We start from the raw sequence: 23,263 nt of genomic DNA on the forward strand, positions 1-23,263 counted from the left end.
ATGACAGGTATGGGAGGGCCATCAAATTATTATTATTAGCAGGGCTTTTTTTCAGCTGAAACTTGCCATAACTCAGTTCCGGCACCTCTCTGGTGCACGCTATTGCCATTATAAGAGAACAAGGGAGGCCTTTTAGAAAAATAGCACTGCTTATTAGTATTAGTATTAGTATGATGTATGGAAGTGAGAGCTGGACCCTAAAGAAGGCTGATCGCCAAAGAATTGATGCTTTCGAATTATGGTGCTGGAGGAGACTCTTGAGAGTCCCATGGACTGCAAGAAGATCAAACCTCTCCATTCTTAAGGAAAGCAGCCCTGAGTGCTCACTGGAAGGACAGATCCTGAAGCTGAGGCTCCAATACTTTGGCCACCTCATGAGAAGGGAAGACTCCCTGGAAAAGACCCTGATGTTGGGAAAGATTGAGGGCACAAGGAGAAGGGGACGACAGAGAACGAGATGGTTGGACAGTGTTCTCAAAGCTACCAGCATGAGTTTGACCAAACTGCGGGATGCAGTGGAAGACAGCAGTGCCTGCCGTGCTCTGGTCCATGGGGTGACGAAGAGTCAGACACGACTAAATGACTAAACAACAACAACAACAATATTTATATCCTGTCTTTTCCCCAGACTGGGAATCAAAGCCAAGTGTTCTCTCAGCAGAAGCAATGGAACAGTCCTGCATCTCTACAGAGAAAGCCAACGGAATGCCCTTCAGATGTTGTTGGGCTCCGACTTCCATCAGCATCAGCCAAGTTGGCCAATGGCCAGGGATGCTGGGAGTTGTAGTCCAGCAGAATCTGGAGAGCACCAAGTTGCCTATCCTTGACCTATGACCTGGCCCTTATTTTGTTCTTTCTAGTTCTAGTACATGGAATGCTGACAAAAACAAATATATTATATATGTGTAATATAGTATTTGCCATCCTGAGCTCCTTTGGGAGCAAGGACAGGATATTTAGTAAATAAGTAGTATTTAAGTATGTAACCATTAATGCTGATTCATTAGTTAGATAAACAGTTAGCCTATCTGTTGTATTTGGCATTCATAGTGAGCAAATAATTTATCTGCTTTATCTAACCTACCTTAATGAACACAAAATGAGTATCTTACAGTCTCAGGAAATTATGAATCATGATAGTATCCATTATCAATCATTTACATAAGTCAACAAAAAGTCCTTTGTGAAAATGCTGAATCAATCCTCTAAACAAACATACTACTTTAATAACTTCTTCCTTGCTTTCATCTTGGCAAAGTTATCAATTAAATTATCAAAAGAGATATTCCTAGCAAGCTTGCTTTCCACTGAGTGGATAATAAGGTGCTTAAGCATTTTTTTACCTTCTGGTAGCGCTTGGGCCTTCCTTTACCAGTTAGAAATTATTAGCTGATGTAACCAAGCACTCTTAGGGTAATGCAGAAAAAGATTTTCTATGCTTATGACCTAAACTGATTGTTTAAAGAATCAGTGCACAGTTTTTGCCATGGTTGTCACAGCCCTGAGACTTTACCTTATGTAAGAAACCATCCCATTTTACATGTGCAGAATTGGCATGTCTCCTTACTTAAAAAAAATCAGTTATATTCTGTGCATCTGTGTATTTCTTCCACATAAAAAGGGTCCAAGTATGATTTTCAGACAAGATAGACTCCATACCTCTTATTTAGGAATAAGTGGTAGCACATGATATAATTTGAATTCACATATGGTTTACAACAACACATTAATTGCCAAAAACCAAACACACAAAAACTTTTTAAAAGGAACACTAGCTTCTAATTGCTCAAAGTTTGTGTCCCCCCAAAAAATCAATTTAACTTTTCAGTATCCAAAACACATTTCCCTCTATATTGAAAGAACAAAGTATTCCAACCAATAGACAAAAATGATTGTTTCATTTGTATTGCATGGCTCGGACCTGACAACATGAAGAAATAATATTGGCTTGTGTACTGAGTATATCGCACCAGTGAATAATCATGATCAGCCTCTCTTGTGCCTGAGATTACAAAAAAAATCTTTCAGGTTTGAGGAAGCTGGGGAGTTACTAAGTGAGGTATCCAGACAGGCTTAGATCCCAAAATGTTACTCAAAAAAAGCAAAGCAATAAAAAAACATGTCACCAAGCCTCACTGCACAGTGCTGATATTATTCTAAAATAGTGTTGTGAGTCTGCAGGAATTTGAATTTTAAAGAATCCTCAGGAAAATTTGTCAATGTTATAATGCACATTTCTCCTAATAAATGTAGCTTTGTATGGAGCTTAGAGAAATATACACATTTTACAATCCTTTCCCCCCTAATATAATGCATTTATGTATGTATTTATGTATTTTCACTATATGAATACTTCTCCTAATATATGCATTTTTGTACACATTACTTAAGGGACGCGGGTGGCGCTGTGGGTTAAAGCCTCAGCGCCTAGGGCTTGCCGATCGAAAGGTCGGCGGTTCGAATCCCCGCGGCGGGGTGCGCTCCCATTGTTCGGTCCCAGCGCCTGCCAACCTAGCAGTTCGAAAGCACTCTCGGGTGCAAGTAGATAAATAGGGACCGCTTACTAGCGGGAAGGTAAACGGCATTTCCGTGTGCGGCTCTGGCTCGCCAGAGCAGCGATGTCACACTGGCCACGTGACCCAGAAGTGTCTTCGGACAGCGCTGGCCCTTGGCCTCTTTGAGTGAGATGGCCGCACAACCCTAGAGTCTGTCAAGACTGGCCCGTACAGGCAGGGGTACCTTTACCTTTACCTTTACACATTACTTGGCTGAGAAACCGCACTACAAAAATGGGAAAAATGCAAATGTCAAACGATGCCTTTCTGTTTGTTTTAGAAAGTGCAGATTAGGTAAACCTGCCTTTAACTGCAAACTGAATCACATCCCCACGCCCACCCCTAGTTTCAGAAAAGAAAAAACAATTTCCCCCCTTTCTTTCTCACCCTTCTGAAATCTTCCCCCACTTAAAAAATATAGGGCTGTCAACTCTGTACCTGAATGATGCTTTGCTATATGGTGGGGATGTTTCTGGAGAGTGGAAATGGAACAGGAGTGCTCTCTTTCCCTCCTCCTGAAACATTCCCATACATTTTGTGAGGAGGAGAACTTTTAACAAGAGATAACTAGTGTGCTTCGTGAGGCTTTTTTATATTCCTTACTGAATGGACCAAACTGGTTGCTCCTGAATAAGAAAACATATTAGGTGAGTGCATTTGCTCTCAATGGACCCTTGAAGTCTCCTCTGCTAAGCTAGTGGCCGGACTCAGTATTAGGCATGTTCCTTTGTTGCTGCGAAGTGGCAACAGCTAGAGATGGATTTTCCTTTGAGAAAGTTTGGTGATTTGGGGGAAAGCCAAATCACAAAGGCAGGCTCCTTTTGTGCCCAATCTCTGTGAACCCATCTCTGCACTGGACTCACAGTCAGAACAAGTGGACTCCAGAGGGACAACGACACTTAGTTAATGTGGCACAAGAGAACAAGCCACAGCCAGAAATATCCAGCTGCACTGCAGCAGTGTGCCACTTAGGCATCTGACACATAACGCTGCCAAGCATACCGGAAGGAACATGAGAAACTCAGGGCAATGATATGCTGTGTAACCATAAACGAGGAGTCAGGGTTGGAAAGAGAAGAGCAGAGATGCTTGTGAGGTCAGGAGGATGCAATCAGTAGAAGCAGCCTCTTGCTGAAGAGCAATGATTCATAGTGAGAAATTGCTGCTACCAAACTCCGGTTTCTTCCTGTTGCTGCCTTGAAGAACATAGCCGAGCGTAGTGTAGGGAGCTGACAGCCCAGAGAGCCTAGAAGGCCAGGGAGAGCGAGCTCACTGCCACTGAGATAGCCATCTACTCCCTAGAGTGTCTGCTTCCTGTGTGTGTGTGCATGCAGTGTGCATGTGCACTGTTACCTGAGATGAATCAGTAAAGGCGGCTTTTCTCCATATAATGTTGTTTCGTTTATTTTACAATCAGAGGGTGGTTTTATTATTTAAGACGTGCCTTTTCGGTGCTAGCTGCCTCGCACACGGCTCTCGCCTACAGTCTGCTGAGACTCCACACTCCTACATAAACCTCCCTCAGGATTTCCCCCCAAAGCGTAGCAAGCCTCTTAAAGAGATATTACCAGGCAGCAGGTTGATACAAAAGCAGCAAACACCAAAGGGCATTGCTCCCTCAGGAGGCTCTGATGGGGAGGGCATTTCCCCTCTCTGACTATAAATTGAGAAGGCCATGTTGAGAGCCTAGGACTATAGACACATAGTAATTCTGCCTAGTTGGCTGGGGAGTTGAATGATGATGGTGGTAAAAGTCATTATAGGTCCTGGAGAAAAGGTAAGCTGGGAAGGGTACCACAGACACTGCCTCACTAACTGCCACTGCCTTTAGCTTGATCCAGTAAAGCTCTTTTTATGTTTTTAGCCAACAACTCTCAAGCAAGACTATAAATAGGCAATGTGCTAGATGCAGGGAGAGAGGACTGATTCTGTTGGCTCTATTGAAATCATTCTCCCAGTTGAGGAGTTGCACAGAGGACAGTCCTGGGTGGAATCTACACGCATATAAAAAACGCTGTGAAAATGCTTTAAAAAAAAAAGTTTTGAAAAATACACTGAATTTTGCATAGCTCACTGTCACCATCAAGTGTCACATTTTACAACACATTTAAAACGTTTCATTTGCTGCTGTGTAGATGAGTCCTTGGTTACATAACCCCACCCCCCACCCCACTGCAGCAGCCATACCTATATCACCACCAACAGAATGTAGGGACAAAAACTTCCTCTCCTCTCTCATCTTCCTCAGCTTGTGTAGATCAGGGATGGGGGAACTGTGTCCCCCTCATGTTGCTGGATTCCAAATCCCATTAGCCCCAGACAACACCGTTAGTTAGTATGGGATGATGGGAGTTGTAGTTCAGCAATATCTGGAAGGTTACAGGTTCTCTAACTTTGGTAAACGTAAGCTGTGGAGCTTTTCTTTTCTATAGAAATGGCATATTGTGGAGAGGACTGAGGAGTTCTTTCTTTCATTCTTTCTTTTGCAAGAGAGCATATGAGAGGGAAGAAAGTGAATAGAAAAGCAGGCGAAACTCTGCAGTGTACCTACAGTGTACCAATTACTGGTATGTTAGGCATAAGAGGCAGTTGATACTGCCTGGGGGTTGCTGATAATGCCTGAGGTTAGCAAGGCTCCTGTTGTTTGTTAACACAGCAGAAATCAGCAAGCCATGCCTTTCAGGTGACACAGCTAAATAATATCACCTGCCTCAGACAGCAGTTAAAAGGAGAGTTAGAGGAGTTCAAAAGCTAGCAACCTTAGAATCATGCCTGGGGGCAAATAGGAGGAGATCACTCAAGGACCTGGAAGACATGCTGCTCTGAAGCTATTTCCTGAATTAAGAGACAGAGGAGAGTACAGGAAGGGGACTAAGTGTGGAGCATGTCTCTTCCTTCCACCTCCACTTCTGAATAAATGCTGAGAATTCTGAGCAGCCCGTGACAAGGTTTCCAAATAGATCATCTGGCAGCACTGGCATAAAACCAGGTGCTTGTTGTCAGCAGATGACAGCCTCCTGCATTCATTTGGATTTTAGAAGAACAACCACAATGAGAAACTCATGAGAAAATGGTGGGGTGGGGTGGGGCAGGCCGGTAGTCATGTGCTCTACTCTACACACCTGTCTGGCCCAAATATAAAGAGAGAGCATGGGTCTGGAGTTGCAGACACTAGGACAGCAGGGTGAATTGGTACACAGGTCTAGTCAAAGTCTTCTCCACTAAGGTGAGAGGGGTCCCCCCCCCCCGTTTAAATTATAGTAATTATTTCTACTTTTGCATCTCTATAAAAAGCACCACATGCAGATTTTGTTGTTTGAGGGTCTGGGTAGAAGCTTCCTGCTGCTCTGTGAGGGAACAACTATAGCCCTTGCGGTGAGAGAAGGCATGGTCATCTCACCAAAAGAGGGATGTTCACAGTGCAGTGCAGGAAGGTTAAATACTCACTCCTCGTCTTCCCACCTCGTGTTACAATGGTTCATGAAAATGCCCTTGGAGTCTAATGATGTTCCATGCAAAGGCAAGGAATGTTGTCCCATTGCTTCTACATCGAAGCTCTGTCATCAAATCTGATTGGTTATATAGCACCATGGTGTCATCTTGCTCAGTATGTGACCCCTGATTTGTTGAGATAACATTATGTGGGAAGAGGGAAAGGGTGGGAGAGAAGCAGCAGAAACAAGGAACAGAATAGTTGTAGAGACAGCCATGAAAAGATAGATCTGAGCAGGGGTGGAACACCTTCAGATTCCCTGAAAGCCCCCTGTTCACTCTTTATAATCTTAAGAACAAAAATAGAGTGAAGACTTGGTTGCTGCTTTTAAGTGACACTGGCTATGTGCCCCGCCTCGCTCCTGTCGCCCCCAATTTTAAGTTATTGAAATCAAGTATGAAAGTACATCAGGTGGAAACAAAAATAAGTTAAACCATAAGAAACAGTAATCCAAACACATTCTTCTATTCTCTGTCATCATATGGAGAACCATTAGAGTGGCAGAATTTTTACCATCCTTAATTATATAATTAAGAGTATAGGGTTACCAATTTTGCCAAATGAACTGCTATTTAGATGGAATCCAGATCTGGAATGGTTGTCTAGTCATGTGTAAAACAACTGCCATGAAGTTCTCTGGCTCCGCTTGATCTCCACAGGTTTTCAAGCGATGAGTCAATTTCTCTGAAACGACATTAAACAGGGCTTTTGGTAACTGTGTGCCTTTAACATGCAGAAATTAAACAGGTGCAGGTTTTCCTGGCATTGAAGGGGCAGGAATGGAGAAAGAATTTCTGTCTGCCACTGGCACAGATCCTTGACTGCGAAACAAAATGCTTTCGACTGTGGTTCGTTTGTGAAGACACTTTTGTGTACGTAGATATGCTTTTTGTTTTTAAGAAAGCAAAAGTAGGTTTGCACCCAGATTAGGGATGGAAGGATCTATCACTTTCTGTCCTCAGTTTCCCATTTTTCCAATCTTAAATCCAGTTATCTACATGTCTGCATCAATTTGTGGGGTTTTTTTTTGGTGTTTTTTTTTTAAGTAATGAAAATGCACCAGCATTCTGGTGCAAAATTCTCCTAATAAACACCTTTTTGGATGCAGTTTTGACAAATGTACACATTTTTGCAAGCAAATTCACCTAATATAATGCATTTGATTGTTTTTTTCCACCGATATATTCAGTTTTATACCTTTTCCTCTGATGCATTTCAGATAGATGCAAATTCTGAAGGACGTTTCAGTCTGCATATTGTTTCAGAAAGTCCAAATATGATGGATTCACCTTCAAATGTGAACTGAATTGAATTCCCCACTCACCCCTAGCAGGATTCCTCCTCTTTACCATTTCTTTAATGATATTCTCCTTCCCAAGCACCTCCAAATTGCTCAGGCATATTTGCTTCCACTCTGCATACACTATTGCATCCTAATTCAGACTCAAATGCATCAAAAACTTTAGAAACCCAGGCTGATTATCTGAGCTATAGTTTGGCACAGATTACACCACCACCCAAGGAATCAACATTCCCCACCCACCCCCAAAGGTATTTGTTTCCTTAAGGCAGGATGTTTCTCCCCTTCCCACTGCGTCTGAAATCCACTTAGAATTCTCATGTGTTGTTGACAATGCATCTATCCAAATTCCAGCTTTCAGCAGTTTCCCAGGCAACCGGCACTTTGGCACAAAGAAGTCTGTAAACAGCATATAAAGCAAAACACCTCTTTGCAATTTCCCCCTCCCTCTTTCATGTGTGTGTTGGCGTGTATGTATGTGTGAAACTTGTGCAACTCTAAAAACGTAAGTAAGACTGCTGGTGCTGCTCATTTTGCAGTAATTCCTGAGCAGGTGTGTGTGACATTTTCTGCACCTGGAGAAATTGAAACTACCACATGCATGGACCATTTCAGCTCCAGAAATGAGAACAAGTATAGCTTTCTTCGGTGTGATGAGACTATGACTATAGCACAGATGCTCAGGTTTTTGGCAGCATAGAATTTTTCCGATTCTGAGACCTTGATTGCTCTTAACTTCTCCCAAATCACACAGGAGTTAGATTCTTTCGTGTCACTCTGACCAGGCACATCTCAACTGACATGTCTGAGTATCTGTCCATTCAGGGACCTCCCTATCCATTTTGCTGCCTGAAACAAAGGACAATTTGGTGCCTCTCCCAACCCACACACAGACCAACCAGAACAGGCAGCTGATCCTCATTTTGGAACTGGTGACAGGACAGCAGGCTAGGACACACACAGTGCACACAGCGCTGTCCTCCAACTCCTTCTCATCACCAGCACATGCTGCCTCACTCTACCTAATGGCAGAGCCGGCCCTGTATGTTTTGTGCATCACCATTGTGGTAGGCCATTTTTGTTTGAGAAAAATGTTTGGCTAAGGCTGCAGTTTTGTAAATTTTGTAGAGATTAATGGGACTTGCTTCTGAGTAAGCATACATGGGCTTGCACTGTAAGTAACTTCATTTTATATCAAATAGAAGTCATCTATGCAGAACATTTTTTAAAAAAAGTCAGAAAAACAAATTAACACATTTATTTGGGTTTGTAAGCCTTTAATCACATCCAGGCTGTATACCAATAGTTTAACTCTATACATGTCTACTCAGAAGTAAGCCCCATTGAGTTCAATGAAGCAGACTCCAAGAAAAGTTTCCTAATTGATTCTTATGGACCAGTCTGGTCCATCTAGCTTAGGATTGTCTATGTCCTGACTGGTAGTAGCTCTCCAGGATTTCTGATGGTGTGTTTTTTTGTTTTGCAGCTCTACATGCAAAGCACAGATACTCTTCTACTACAGCCCTTCCCCAAAGGCTGCCCATAGGGTGGTGGCCAGATGCAAAGCAGTTTTTATGGCTTTTAAGTCCATATACATTTCCGTTCTTCATTTCAAAACATGTCATTTTTTCTGGCGTGGTTTCATCACCACATTTTGTACTAAATCTTCCACAGCAAAAATATGGCAGACCAAAGGACTTTGTTTATTAGATGTAGCTTGGCACTTGCAAGATGCCTGCTAATATATTTCGTTATGTCTAAAGGAACAATATGTGAAATGGCTTCAGACCTCTGGCTCTCACACACAGTGGCCTTTGGTGCTGAAGCAGATTGCTGCTGCCACTGATTTCACTGGAGCAACTTCTGTGACTGGTCTCTGAGCATTCAATTTCTGTTAGGGTCACAGGTGCAATGTTGGAGGTATACCCCTCCTTTCAATACTGTCTTGGGCACACCTTCTAACTAAAATCAGGCACATTTTGTGGCATATATTAAATGAATCAATCATAGTCTTAATTTTGTTCTAATCTGGTAATTCCCAAACGGCATCCAAGTAGAAAGCCTCTGACCTTCCCAGGCTGAGAGCAATTTTGGTGCATCTTCATCCAATGTGATTGGATCATTTATTCACTCTCGACACAAAAACTGCTTGCCTTGGGAGGAAGATGCCACCGTGCTCCTGTCTGAGTCACTGTTCTGGGCTGGATTCCATCCAGTCAAGGGCAATGACTCATACAGAAATGTAGGTGGGTGGGATTACTCTGAGAACAAGCAACACCAGCCATGCCATCAGGGCAGGACTTTGAAGGAGAACCACAGGGTGCCACTCAGGAGAGTAAGTGAAGTAATTCACATTGCCACCGAAACAACGGTCCCCCATGACATGCAGGAACTCCCGGCTCTAAAATTGCACGAGGCACGGAGTCAATTCTTACTCTTTCACGCTAAAAACAAGCCGTATCGGCTGTAAGCATGAAACGTGGCTTCATCTGGTGTTCAGAAAAGCAGCGTCCTGCAACTTTCAGAAGTCTGAGAAATACTGTTCTAATCTTTCATCCTTTTACTCACACACAAGACTAGAACCTTTGCCTCTGTAAAAACAATGCTTAGTTTATAGTTCACCTGAAGCGGCAGAATCATTATCTTTTTTTCCTGGTTGTATATATTCGGCTTTCTCAAATGTCACAGAATTGTTTGCCTCTCCCCCCCCAAAAAAATATCGATTGATAATGTTTAACCATGTCAGCCATTTTTATTTGTGAGTGACAATAGGGCTCCCACCTGAATGGTTGCAGGAGTTCAGCCTTGGGAGTTTTCACCTACTAATAACAACAAGAGAATGTCATAAGTCTCTTCATTCACAGAAAAGGAAAACGGCTTAATGTGGCATTAGTGCACCTGCAATAAGCCTCTGCTCTCTTATTGTGGTGGTGTTGGTTGTTGTTGTTGTTGTTGTAATGAGACGGCAAATCTCTTGGGAAATCACCCTTGCTCTCACCCACCTGAAAAATGAGTCTCCCGTGCCACCTTGTGGTAGCGTTTGAGAAATGCTGCCTTGGATTGCTTTTATTATAAGCTTGCCAATGTTGGTAGTTCTGACTGATTTGTTTTTCCACTGCCTCCTGAAATACTTGTTCAGCAATAGGCCTTATGGCACAAGAGCAGAGTCCAGCTCTTCAGATAATTTACGACTCAGTTCTAGCTGCACTTACTTGATTTGGAGGTGAGCGCTATTGAGACCAGCAGGATTTGATTCTCAAGTACGTGAGCCTAGGAAAGAGAAAGACATGAAGAAAGGGTATTGTGGCAGAAAGACCGTGCAAATTTAGCGCTGACTGCAGAGTGTTCTCACTGTGGGAGAGTTTGTCTGCATGGTGAACATAAACAGAACCCTGTCAGACAAGATCAGGGACCCACCTTGTTGTTGTTTAGTCGTGTCCGACTCTTCGTGGTCCCATGGGCCAGAGCCAACACAATTTTCCTGCCTGCCTGCTTCCATATCTTACAGTTCTCTTTCCCCCTTCAATATCTATCGATCTGCCTTAACTGAACCTCCGTGAAATCTCCATGCATTAGAACTGGTTGAACTTGCAAGCTAAAGTTTAATGTGAATACTTGGTTCAGCTGGACTTGTCAGAGAATTTTCCCCATATATCACTGCTTAGTAATAAGGAATTCAGAGTGCATGAAACACCATTTCAGATATGTTACACAGGTGCTACTACGTAGCCCAGTTGGTTAGAGCGTTGTGCAGAGAGCATCAAGGTTTCAGGTTTGATCCCCATATGGGACACTTGCATATTCCTGTACTGCAGGGGGTTGGACTAGATGATCCTCAGGGTCCCTTCCAACTCTACAGTTCTATGACTCCAACCCTCCTGGCTACTTTGAATGATATGCCATTTCCATCCCTTTCTCTTCTTGTATGTATCTGTCCAGCATCTTCTTTCTAGTGTACCCTATCCAGGCAGATCACATACCATGTTCCTCTAATTGCAACAAGCAGTGTAGCTTTCGGTCATGCTAACATTGCTGAATCCAGCTTGTGCTACTAAAATGTGTTCCCAAACACTAGTTTATCTTCTTTGGTTATCTTTTTTCCAGGTATTTTTTTTTTGGGGGGGGGGGAATCAGAACCCTTCAACAATTCCTCTCTCTCATTCTCTTCAAAACCCTGTTACTTTTTTTTTTCTTTGAACAACCGCCAAGTAAATTGCTAGAAAGGGCCATTTTAGGACTTCTTTATATTTACATTGTGGAGTCCCATTAACTGTGCCTTGCATATGTTAAGACCAACTGAATGCACAGCACAGCTGCTCTTACTATCACAACTGTCTACATCAGACATCTTGAGCTTTAACAGACCCAGGGCCCACTGTTCATCCCAACATGCAACAAGGAACCCAGTATTTTCTGCGCACGTCCATTTTTCTCTTTTTCACTCAAGGATGGGGCTGGGTCACCAGATACAAAGGCCCCAAGGCCCCTTGACCAGCTGTGTAACAGAGGCAGTTTTCACCAGGTGCTACTTGTCAGATGGCCCCCCCAAAAGGTGTACCCTCAGAAATCACCTCAGCTTCAACAGCTAGCTGAGGCACAAGAGTGCTTGTTTGCCTTGTACTGCTCTCTCCCTCCTTCTGTTTAAAAGAGATGCTCCACTAGGATCCTTGCTTCTCCTTGATCTGATTTGCACATCTACAGCTTTCTATTCCGAGTTTCCCTTCTCCCTTCTGTCTCCCTTTTAACATGGTGGCACTTGGTAGATTCACTGCTTAAGTCAATTGGCAAGATTAACAGTCCTTCAAGAGGCCTGGCAGAGCTGAAATATGTGGGCCTGCCAACCTTCCCATGGCTTTGGACCAGAAGATGTATATGTATAGTCTCAGGGATAAATGCTGAAATTGATGGAGCAGCTGCAGCAGTAAATAACAACAGTAAATAACTGGATATATTGACTGGATAGATTTATACCAGGCTTCCTCAACCTCGGCCCTCCATAGAATCATAGAGTTGGAATAGACCACAAGGGCCATCGAGTCCAACCCCCTGCCAAGCAGGAAACACCATCAGAGCACTCCTGACATATGGTTGTCAAGCCTCTGCTTAAAGACCTCCAAAGCAGGAGACTCCACCACACTCCTTGGCAGCAAATTCCACTGTCAAACAGCTCTTACTGTCAGGAAGTTCTTCCTAATGGCGGAATCTTCTTTCTTGTAGTTTGGATCCATTGCTCCGTGTCCGCTTCTCTGGAGCAGCAGATGTTTTGAGACTACAGTTCCCATCACCCCTGAGCACTGGTCCTGCTAGCTAGGGATCTTGGCAGTTGTAGGCCAAAAACATCTGGAGGGCTGAGTTTGAGGAAGCCAGATTTATACTAAATTGCCCCAATCCCACTTGGACTCATACGTGTGTGGGTGTGTGTGTGTGAGAGAGAGAGAGTGAGAGAGAGAGAGAGATATCTTCGCTGGGATGAGATATAAATTTTATTCACATTTTTGTACATCACCCTGGAATCTTTTGATTAAGAATATAAAAACAAAACAAAATGTGTAAATTGGCATTTTGAGCAGGATTCTGATCTAGCTGAATCCAGTGGTTTTCAGCTGTTGAGCATGGATGCTAGGCTCAAAAGTCCTTTGCATCACATAATTTATAAGTGCCACATGCAGAGTTTCAGGCAGGAGACACACCTGAGTCTACCTGGAAAAGCCAGGGATTTAGATCATATTTTTTTTAGTTATGGACAAAAAAAGATATGTGATATTAAGTTTTGTATTTCTCTTTATAAATCCTAATATAATTTAAGAAAAGAAAAGCCAGGGACTGAATTCATGTGTAAAGGATATGCTCTAGCACTGAGCAATAGTCCCTTACACCAATATTTGTAATATTTAGAATGGAATATTGCGAACTATAGCAACCATAGAGAGGGGATGTCTCTGGCACAGAGCCACCAAGCAAGACCTCACTTCTAAGAATGGGGGTGGAATGCATGGCAATTATTAGTCCAAGAACCTCTCGTTTTAGAAGCAGAGAATTCAGATCAGACAGGGCGAACAGGAAAAGACCGTTCAAACACTCAGCTAGAGAGGGGTTTGCGTGTGTATGTTTAAAAAGGATTTTGTTCTGCAATATTATCCATCAGTTGCACAAGTAGCAGTGGATAATAAATGATATGAGGCTGATGAGCAAGAGGGCACAGAAAGGACAGAGTTGAGGAGGGGATAAGAGGAGGAAACGGGCTGTCAGGATCCTGCTACAGTTTGTGCAGTGGATGTTGCAAATCCAGACATCTTATCAGGCAGGCCCTGTCATGAGAACCAGACTGTTATTAGGGGTAACACTTCTCTGACGGAACAGTAAATCCCAGCATTAGCATGTTGCACCACTGAAAGACGCAAACCATTATGAATGATGCAACTGGCAGTAACGAAGGCAGGGGTCCAATGTTACATGCCCCCACAAACACACTTAAAAAGGGGAGGGAGTAGCCATAGTTCAGTGCATGCAAAAGGCACCGAGTTCAGAACTCATCACATCCAACTCAAAGGATGTTGCTGTGTTTAGTCGGGTCCGACTCTTCATGACCCCATGGACCAGAGCACGCCAGGCACTCCTGTCTTCCACTGCCTCCCGCAGTTTGGCCAAACTCATGCTGGTAGCTTCGAGAACACTGCTCAACCACCTCGTCCTCTGTCATCCGCTTCTTCTTGTGCCCTCAATCTTTCCCAACATCAGGGTCTTTTCCAGGGAGTCTTCTCTTCTCATGAGGTGGCCAAAGTATTGGAACCTCAGCTTCAGGATCTGTCCTTCCAGTGAGCACTCAGGGCTGCTTTCCTTAAGAATGGAGAGGTTAGATCTTCTTGCAGTCCAGGGGACTCTCAAGAGTCTCCTCCAGCACCATAATTCAAAAGCATCAATTCTTTGGTGATCAGCCTTCTTTATGGTCCAGCTCTCACTTCCATACATCACTACGGGGAAAACCATGGCTTTTACTATACGGACCTTTGTTGGCAAGGTGATGTCTCTGCTTTTGAAGATGCTGTCTAGGTTTGTCATTGCTTTTCTCCCAAGAATGAGGGGTACAGAAAGTGAAATACCTTTCCCCCCAAGTTCCTTGAAAACTGCTTCCAGTCAGAACCACAATAAAGTCTTGTGCTAGATGGACCAATAGATCCCTGTATTCCTAACAATAAAACTTGTACCTTATCTGATTAATTCTTACAATGACACATAAGGAAAGTAAGGCAAGAGTTGAATGCAGGCTTTCCTGAGGAAAGCTCCTGCAAGCCCCCTTTCCCCAGTTACACAGAGCCATTCATTCCACAGGTAGACCAACAGCTGTGACCTTTGCACCAGTTCTCTATTGGAGGAGTGGTGGGGGGGCTCTTTGAAAGAAATACAAAAGATAGATTTAAATAAATCAGAAGGCCTGAAAGACCAAGTTGCTGGTGTCTGCTCCAGGAGGGCTGTTCAGAGGAATAGGTGTGTTGGCCTAACTACAGTGGTACCTCAGGTTAAGTACTTAATTCGTTCCAGAGGTCTGTACTTAACCTGAAACTGTTCTTAACCTGAAGCACCACTTTAGCTAATGGGGCCTCCTGCTGCCGCTGCGCCACCGGAGCACGATTTCTGTTCTCATTCTGAAGCAAAGTTCTTAACCTGAAGCACTATTTCTGGGTTAGCGGAGTCTGTAACCTGAAGCGTATGTAACCTGAAGCGTATGTAACCTGAGGTACCACTATAAACATATTCACTTTGCAAGATTATTCTGTCCTCTTATCAGCCAGCCCAGTGCAGGAAAAAAAGGACAAACTTCCTGCTTAATAACCCAGTTCCGAGGGTCCCGTTTCTCCTGCAAATGTTTCTTAAGCTGTGGAATCATTTCTTTTGCTTATCTCCCTGCTTTACTATAAGCTGCCTGACATCCATGGTCTTACTTTGCTTTCTCTTGCTTCTATTGATACACATTTTTTTTCTTCAGACTGTAGCCTCAGCCATTTTCCCAGACCAGAACAAATGTGTATGTGCACACCCATGTGTACATATGTCTTGCTAATGCCTTGCAATTGCAGAGAAATCTCAGCCAGCAGTCTGTGAGCCTCTCCTCATTATGCGAGTGGGAGAGGAGTGGCAAACACTTGTGGGGAGGGGCAGACAGAGAGAGAGGGCACAGTCAGAAAAAAGGTGGCATGGGGAATTCGCCAAGTACTTCTGACAGTGTAAGGATTTTCATTTGCACAAAGGAGCTGCCCTTTCCTCTATACTTCCTGTGCACCCGCCACGCTCTCCCAAAATTTGTTCCAGATGGTTGGGTGAACTCCCAGAACAGCTTTTGGGGGGAAGAGGACAGGGAGAAAAAGTTCCATTGTGCAGCCTTGAGCTAATGGAACTACTTTGCCTATAGATACGAAGACTGCCATGTGTGGAAGCCTGGTTTCCTATGTGTGGTCATCTTGCACAGGTGGCTTGGCTAGCATATGGGTCTTGAGGCACTGCCTCACACTTCTGCCCTCTTCCCCCTTGGAATGGAGTCCCAGGCTGGGTATGTGGGCAGGAGCAAGGCTTGATATGGCCATGGAAGGACAACTTTGTGTACAGTATGCGGATGATACCCAGCTCTACCTCTCTTTCAAATCAGAACCAGTGAAGGCAGTGAAGGTCCTGTGTGAGTGCCTGGAGGCGGTTGGAGGTTGGATGGCGGCTAACAGATTGAGGTTGAATCCTGACAAGACAGAAGTACTGTTTTTGGGGGACAGGAGGCGGGCAGGTGTGGAGGATTCCCTGGTCCTGAATGGGGTAACTGTGCCCCTGAAGGACCAGGTGCGCAGCCTGGGAGTCATTTTGGACTCACAGCTGTCCATGGAGGCACAGGTCAAATCTGTGTCCAGGGCAGCTGTTTACCAGCTCCATCTGGTACGTAAGGCTGAGACCCTATCTGCCTGCGGACTGCCTTACCAGAGTGGTGCATGCTCTGGTTATCTCCCGCTTGGATTACTGCAACGCGCTTTACGTGGGGTACCTTTGAAGGTGACCTGGAAACTACAACTAATCCAGAATGTGGCGGCTAGACTGGTGACTGGGAGTGGCCACAGAGACCACATAACACCGGTCTTGAAAGACCTACATTGGCTCCCAGTACGTTTCCGAGCACAATTCAAAGTGTTGGTGCTGACCTTTAAAGCCCTAAACAGCCTTGGTTCAGTATATCTGAAGGAGTGTCTCCACCCCCATCGTTCAGTCCAGACACTGAGGTCCAGCACCAAGGGCCTTCTGGCGGTTCCCTCACTGCGAGAAGCCAAGTTACAGGGAACCAGGCAGAGGGCCTTCTCGGTAGTGGCGCCTTCCCTGTGGAACACCCTCCCACCAGATGTCAAAGAGAACAACTACCAGGCTTTTAGAAGACATCTGAAGGCAGCCCTGTTTAGGGAAGCTTTTAATGTTTGATGTATTATAGTATTTTAATATTCTTTTGGAAGCCGCCCAGAGTGGCTGGGGAAGCCCAGCCAGATGGGCGGGGTATAAATAATAATTAATTAATTTATTATTATTATTATTATTATTATTATTATTATTATTATTATTATCAGGATTCCAGACCCTCCAAGTGTCTCTCTTTTCCAGGGACAGTCCCGGATTTTCAGAAGCTCTCCCAGTTCCTTATTTGATATCAGAATGTCTCTTTCCCTTAGGACATCCTGATTTTCATCAGAGAAGTGTTGGAGGGTATGGATTTATGTGACCCCCTGAGCTAAGGAGATAAGTAAGTATACAATCTTTAGATGACATCTGCATGCAGCCCTGCATAGGGAAGCTTTAAATAATGTTTTACTATGTTTTAATATACAGTGGTGCCTCGCAAGACGAAAAGAATCCGTTCCGCGAGTCTCTTCGTCTAGCGGTTTTTTCGTCTTGCGAAGCAAGCCCATTAGCGGATTAGCGCTATTAGCGGTTTAGCGGCTATTAGCGGCTATTAAAGGCTTAAGGGATTAGCTGCTAAAAGGCTATTAGCAGCTTAGTGCCTTAGAAAAAGGGGGTGGGGAGCGGAAAAAAATTGCAGGAACTCACAAGACATTTTCGTCTTGCGAAGCAAGCCCATAGGAAATTCGTTCTGCAAAGCACCTCCAAAACGGAAAACCCTTTCGTCTAGCGGGTTTTCCGTCTTGCGAGGCATTCGTCTTGCGGGGCACCACTGTATGTTGGAAGCTGCCCAGAGTGGCTGGGGCAACTTAGTCAGATAGGTGTGGTATCGATGTTGTTGTTGTTGTTGTTGTTGTTGATGATGATGATGATGATGATGATAATAATAGAATGGGATGCCCCTATTTTCACTGGAGAAATGTTGGAGGATATGGGATTCAGTTCTACATAGGGTGACCCAAGAGGAAATGCATTACCAATAGAGTTTCAAAAAGTGAAAATCTGGACACAAAAGTTGAGCTATTTTTTTTAGGAAATTCACCAAAAAAATCAACACTTCCGACATGGGTTGCCCTACGCCTGGGTTTCCCCAGACATTTCTACCGATTTTTGGAAATTCCGCCCAGACGCTATTTCTGACTAACGAATCCCAGATATGCCCGGGAAATTCTGGACGTATGGCAGCCCTAATTACCAAGAAAGAGGAGACACATTTAAATTTGTGTGTGCTAATTTACATTAATAGACTATGCAAATTTATAATTTAAACATTGTGGAGACAACTGTGACTCAGTGTGCTGTGTGCCTGCTCATTCTGCTGTCCAAGTGCTGAACGCTGATGAGCAATTTCAAGACCCCACCCTTCTCACAGTTCTTTATTTTATCACATAACGGTCGCCTGTGAAGAAGGGCACAGGCCATCCCCCCTTCAGCACAGGCAACTTTCACATATAACTGAACACAAAACAGCCACTACACTGAACATGTAAAGGAAATTTTATTAAACATGTCTACATAACATGAGTTGGAAGTTCATTTTAAAAGCACAGGGGAATGTTAAGACAAGTGGTCAAACTAGAAAGGTACTACCGAATTATAATTAAGTTTGTTTATTTATTTGGCCACTAAAAGACAGAACAGAATCTAGTAGTGCACCAGTGCTTCAGTTCTTCCTGCTCAGCAGGTCGAGCAGTAACCAATCTATGCTCCATGGAAACATGGGCAGAATAGTTCTGGCAATGTTTAAATAATCATCATCATAATAAATAGTTCACTTGGTGCAGGCAGTTATGTCTATGAAGGAAAACCTAATTGTGTACACAGTTTCTACATGTGTTACAGCCCCACAGTAGGAATCTACACCAAAATATTTATTAGAAGGAATTTGGTCCGTACTACGTCACGTTTTCCATAGGGTAAAAAATAAAGTCCATCTATAGACATTTAGCACCAGACTGACAGGCAGCCTGGCTAAAACCTGCAAAATGTCTATAAGAAAAATGGATGGCTTAGATTTCTTGGTTACTTCATTAGAGTAATTACGAGCAAACTGTACAAGTACATGCAACACACAACCTGGCCTATGTGGAACTAACATACATTATTAAATAATCTCTTTTTGATTGTTTCTTTTTTTTCTCTCTCTTTTTTCTTTTCCTTTTTTTCTGTTTTTCTTTTCTTTTTATTACAAAAAAACCCAAAAAACGTGCATGCAGCTTTGAACAGTTCCAAATCATGCTGCTCTATTTTGTGAGATCACAAAATCAATGGCCCATAAAAGGAGAGAACTTCTCAATGCACCTGCAAACCCCGCAGCTTTTTAGCACATTTTACAGAAAAAAACACAAGGTGGGGAGTTTCAAGACCAAGATAAAACCCAAATGAATGTTGTTGTTTTTTAACTGTACCTCCCCCCCCTGCAAACCCCCAAAAGTAAGATATCTTTGCTTAAAAAAGTCAAGCATTGTGCTTGCATCAGTCTCAAAGAAATGTAAACTTAAATTCAATAAAAACATTAGTTAAGTGCAGAGTATCTCAACTGGAATTTCCAGTGGGAAAACTAACAACTCAGACCATGCTCTAACCAGGGCAGACAAGTGTATCAAAAGTGACACATGTATCAGAGAAGCCTGGATACAGCTGAAAAGTGTCAGATGCTCAACTCAATTCCTGGTCGACATTTGGGAAGTTACACACTAGAACGGAAAGACTTTCCTCATTGGGTCCAGTAAGACGACCGCTTTACAAACATAATTGTCAATGTCAAAATGAAAAAAGCACAGCTGCTTTTTTTTTTAATCAAGTCTTCAGCAATAGTTGCAGATGCAAATTTCCTTCATGCAAAGTATTAATGAAACATACAAAAAACCATGATGTATAATGCAAATATATTCACTTCCCCACCACCCCTCACAATGAAAAATTATGATAAACTCCTTAATAACAATAACATTAATAAAGCAAAACTGAACTAAAAGTTGGTTGGTTTTACTCTGGTTCTCCACACGTGTTAAGATGGTGGACAACCAGAATGAAAGGATAGTGGGGTTTTTGTTGGCATCGTACAATAACTCTGGAAGGTGAACACTTTTAGAGATGCTTACAGAGATGTGCTTCAGCCCTTTTTGGTTTGGTTTAGAAAAAGAAAGGAAGGGTCTCTGTTAGCATCATGAAGACTTTTACAAAACTGGCAGGATAAATAACACAGCAAAACCAAGTGGAAATACAGAAAGAGAGCAAGGAGTTAACACTGTTTGTGGTTTTGGGGTGGGGGTGGGAATGGGAATGGGAACTGTGGAAAGAATGAGCGGTTCCAGTTCAGTCTTAAAGGTCCCTCTTCATTATAATTATCATAAACCTCAGGGACATTTTGCTAGATGGATCAACTGTATTTTTCATACATTGATTTGTTCGGTAAATTGAAGCCAACCTCATAACAGACAGACATATTTTTTTTGGATAAACTACTACAGGCAAAACTGAAGTGATGATTGTCTCTTTTCAAAAAAATAAATAAATGCTCCTCATTGTTGTAAATAGCTTTGTTTCCCCCCATTGGTGATCCTGGGCAATAATGACTTTGTTGGAGAGCACCTGCTGTTGCGTCCACTAAGATCGAATGCAGGGAGGCCCAGTTGAGCTTTCCAGAGACGACTGGGAAGCCCTGCGAGTCAGAGGAGTCAACGTTGGGTCCACCAAAGAGGAAGGTGGAAATAATTTATACCAGCCTATTACCACACTGGACAAATCAAGTTCTTCCAGCAGGATCTGTGCTACTCCCATGAAACATTTGTGATCCATTCGGCCGTAGTCTCCCCAGACTATCACCTGCAAGTAAGGACAACAAACAAAATCAATGTACACCCAAATAAATGCACTCCAGTTCCAGGTAGTGAGAAATTCCAAGGGCAGCACTACCACGTTCGGTTTCACTTGGATTGGTGAGCGTTAGGGACTCACATTATCATTGTGATGGTTTCTGTATTTACACATATACAGGCAGTCCACAGTAAGAGCAACTGCACTCCTTTAAACTGAAGGCATCGTTGCTAATCCTGCATCTCGTCCCCAAACAAACCTTCAGCAATGCCACAGCTTCAGCCAACTCATAATAGAAGAAGAGTTTGGATTTGATATCTCACTTTATCACTACCCCAAGGAGTCTCAAAGCAGCTAACAATCACTTTACCCTTCCTCCCCCACAACAAACACTCTGTGAGGTGAGTGAGGCTGAGAGACTTCAGAGAAGTGTGACTAGCCCAAGGTCACCCAGCAGCTGCATGTGGAGGAGCAGGGAAGTGAACCCAGTTCACCAGATTATGAGTCCACTGCTCTTAACCACTACACCACACTGGCACCACACCATTTGCCTCTTTGTTTCTGCTCTCCTTAGCTGGAGGTGTGTCCCCCAAGTTCCAATGGGTTTCACATTCCAAAAGCTGGAGAGAGATTGGCAGCATTCAAGAGAAAAATCTCATGTCACTAATGAAACTTCAGCTGATCATCTCAGGGTATTAACATAACGAAGGATGGCCTTTCAGCAGCTTAACAATATTCTCATGAAAACACTTGTGGAAAGGGGATATTTTTCAGAGGGGAAACAGGAGGCAATTGGCAAGAGACGGTAAATTGAACAAAATCCTGGCTGTGTCAGAGCATTTGAATTTCAGTTGCTTTCATACTATGGATGTTAATCAGAGGCTGAAATGAGCTGAAATAATTACTGACCTGAAGGACTTTGCCATGTGGACTTTCCTCAAAAACCAGTGTCTGTTGGTATAAAGGATCAAGGGTTTTCCTTGCAATCCTTGTCTTCTTCTTGGCTACACAAGCCCCATTTTCCAACAGATAAACTTTGACATAGGGAGCTATGAAGTACAAGTAATATTGGGTTTTAATCATTTAAACTAATAAGAAAAAACCCCTGAAAGAAACATTACTGGTTTTTCTTTTAATAGCAAACAGAAGGGTGAGGGAAATGAAGAGAGGAACATCTTTTTTGGTGGTGGGGAGCACAAAGCCATCCCCCCCCCTTCTTTTTCTGATTTATAAATCCACTGGAACCCTTCTGTGGGCCATCACCCAGGAATGACTACAGAAACTGTCTTGGTAGAAGTTGCCCATTCCTTATTTGTTTGAAATGCACAGTACTTAAAACAACAACACCACAATAAAAAAATGCAGCTATTTATAGAAGAAGGAATATGTAGGTGAAGGTCTTCTTATGGGTGTTTATTGCATTAGCACAGAAGAACTGAGCTGAAAAAATGAAATGTTTTCCCCAGAGAGGTAGCTGAAAATAGTAGTTTTCATTATCCCAGTGGTTCTGTTAGAGTTTTTGTGCTCCAAGCTAGGAAAATTACATCTTATTGACTTGTCTAAAGTACTGCTGTACCAACTAAGAAACTCTTTTTTTGTTTGCTTTCTTTTAGTCCTTCAAACTTCTTAGTGATGCAGAGTCCAAGGACTTTACTGTAATCACAATGCAATGTGAATTCTTTGTAATCTGCTCCTGCTTTCAGTTTCAGCTGAAACTCCTGCTTAAAAACCTAAAATCACTATCTATCGATCTATCTATCTATCTATCTGTCTATCATCTATCTATCTATCTATCTAATTGCATACATAAGAGAGTTTTAAAATGTCAGGTGTACAATTGATTTCAAATCTAATACAGATACCAACTGGATGAAACAGTGGCGAAGGAAGCCGCTTGGGTTTCCTGGGGCGGCGCGCCCAGGGGTAGAGTGAGCTGCCCATAGGGGCAGGGCGCACCCCGGGGCCTCTGGAGTCTGCCTGCCACCTCCCACTCAGCCGCCCTACAGCTGGGGGGGAGGCAGCGGGCAGACCATTTGGGCAGTGCAGAGCCTGCACGCGCTCAAACCATTGCATCTCTCCCAGGAGAGATGTGTGGCTCGGGCGCACTGCAGGCCCCGCGGTGAGTGCCACCTAGCATTTTGTCACCCCCCTCAGTGGTGACACCCAGGGCGGACCACACCCACTGCACCCCCCTTCCTCCACCCAGGGATGAAAACCTGCAAATAGAAGGTTTGTTGAAAGTGGAATGTCTATAACAGGAGCTAAAAAGACAAGCGAGATGGTGCCTGTCTGGTATGCAATGGGAAGGAATTTAAAAGGGTACAGTAAAGGCCTGATTCTGGCATTGTATGGAATGCACCTCCTGAAATGTTGGTATCTGTGGGATGCCCTCTCCTGAAAAGCTGGTCATATAAGGAATGAGATACTCTTGTAGATATTCAGGCCCCAAGCAGTAAACAACTTTATAAACCAGTACTGGCACCCTGAATTTATCCCAGTAGCTAATACGCAGCCAGAGTAATTCTTTCAGCAGTGGTGATGGCAATATTCTGCCACAGTGAGCAGTTCAGCTACTGTATTTTGCATTCGCTGAAACTTCCTGGTCAACCTCAAGGGCAGTCCAACATAGAACATACTGTACCAATTAAATCTGAAGGTTACGAGTGCATAGATGAC

At 43.4% G+C, this 23,263-nt stretch overlaps 1 protein-coding gene and 1 long non-coding RNA gene across 51 annotated transcripts in view; one reads left to right on the forward strand and one right to left on the reverse strand.

Annotated features, from left to right (window-relative positions):
- Positions 1-23,263, forward strand: part of LOC310673461 — a 46,450-nt gene that overhangs the window by 4,562 nt on the left and 18,625 nt on the right. Inside the window, exon 2 of the long non-coding RNA XR_014509038.1 lies at positions 17,041-17,111. This is a non-coding gene — a long non-coding RNA (uncharacterized lncRNA). The remainder of the gene's footprint in view (positions 1-17,040; positions 17,112-23,263) is intronic.
- The window catches only part of RIMS1 (regulating synaptic membrane exocytosis 1), a 224,282-nt gene continuing 219,266 nt past the window's right edge, over positions 18,248-23,263 (reverse strand). For all 50 annotated transcript variants that reach the window (XM_083431403.1, XM_083431391.1, XM_083431389.1 and 47 more), the window contains 2 exons: positions 21,497-21,636; positions 18,248-20,596 (listed from right to left, as the gene is read on the reverse strand). In XM_083431403.1, coding sequence (XP_083287529.1) covers positions 20,378-20,596; positions 21,497-21,636 — 359 coding nt within the window. In that variant the 3' untranslated portion in view covers positions 18,248-20,377. The remainder of the gene's footprint in view (positions 20,597-21,496; positions 21,637-23,263) is intronic.

This window comes from Podarcis tiliguerta (genome assembly GCF_965153285.1).
Source record: "Podarcis tiliguerta genome assembly, chromosome: 3".
In the NCBI taxonomy this organism is placed as follows: Eukaryota; Metazoa; Chordata; class Lepidosauria; order Squamata; family Lacertidae; genus Podarcis; species Podarcis tiliguerta.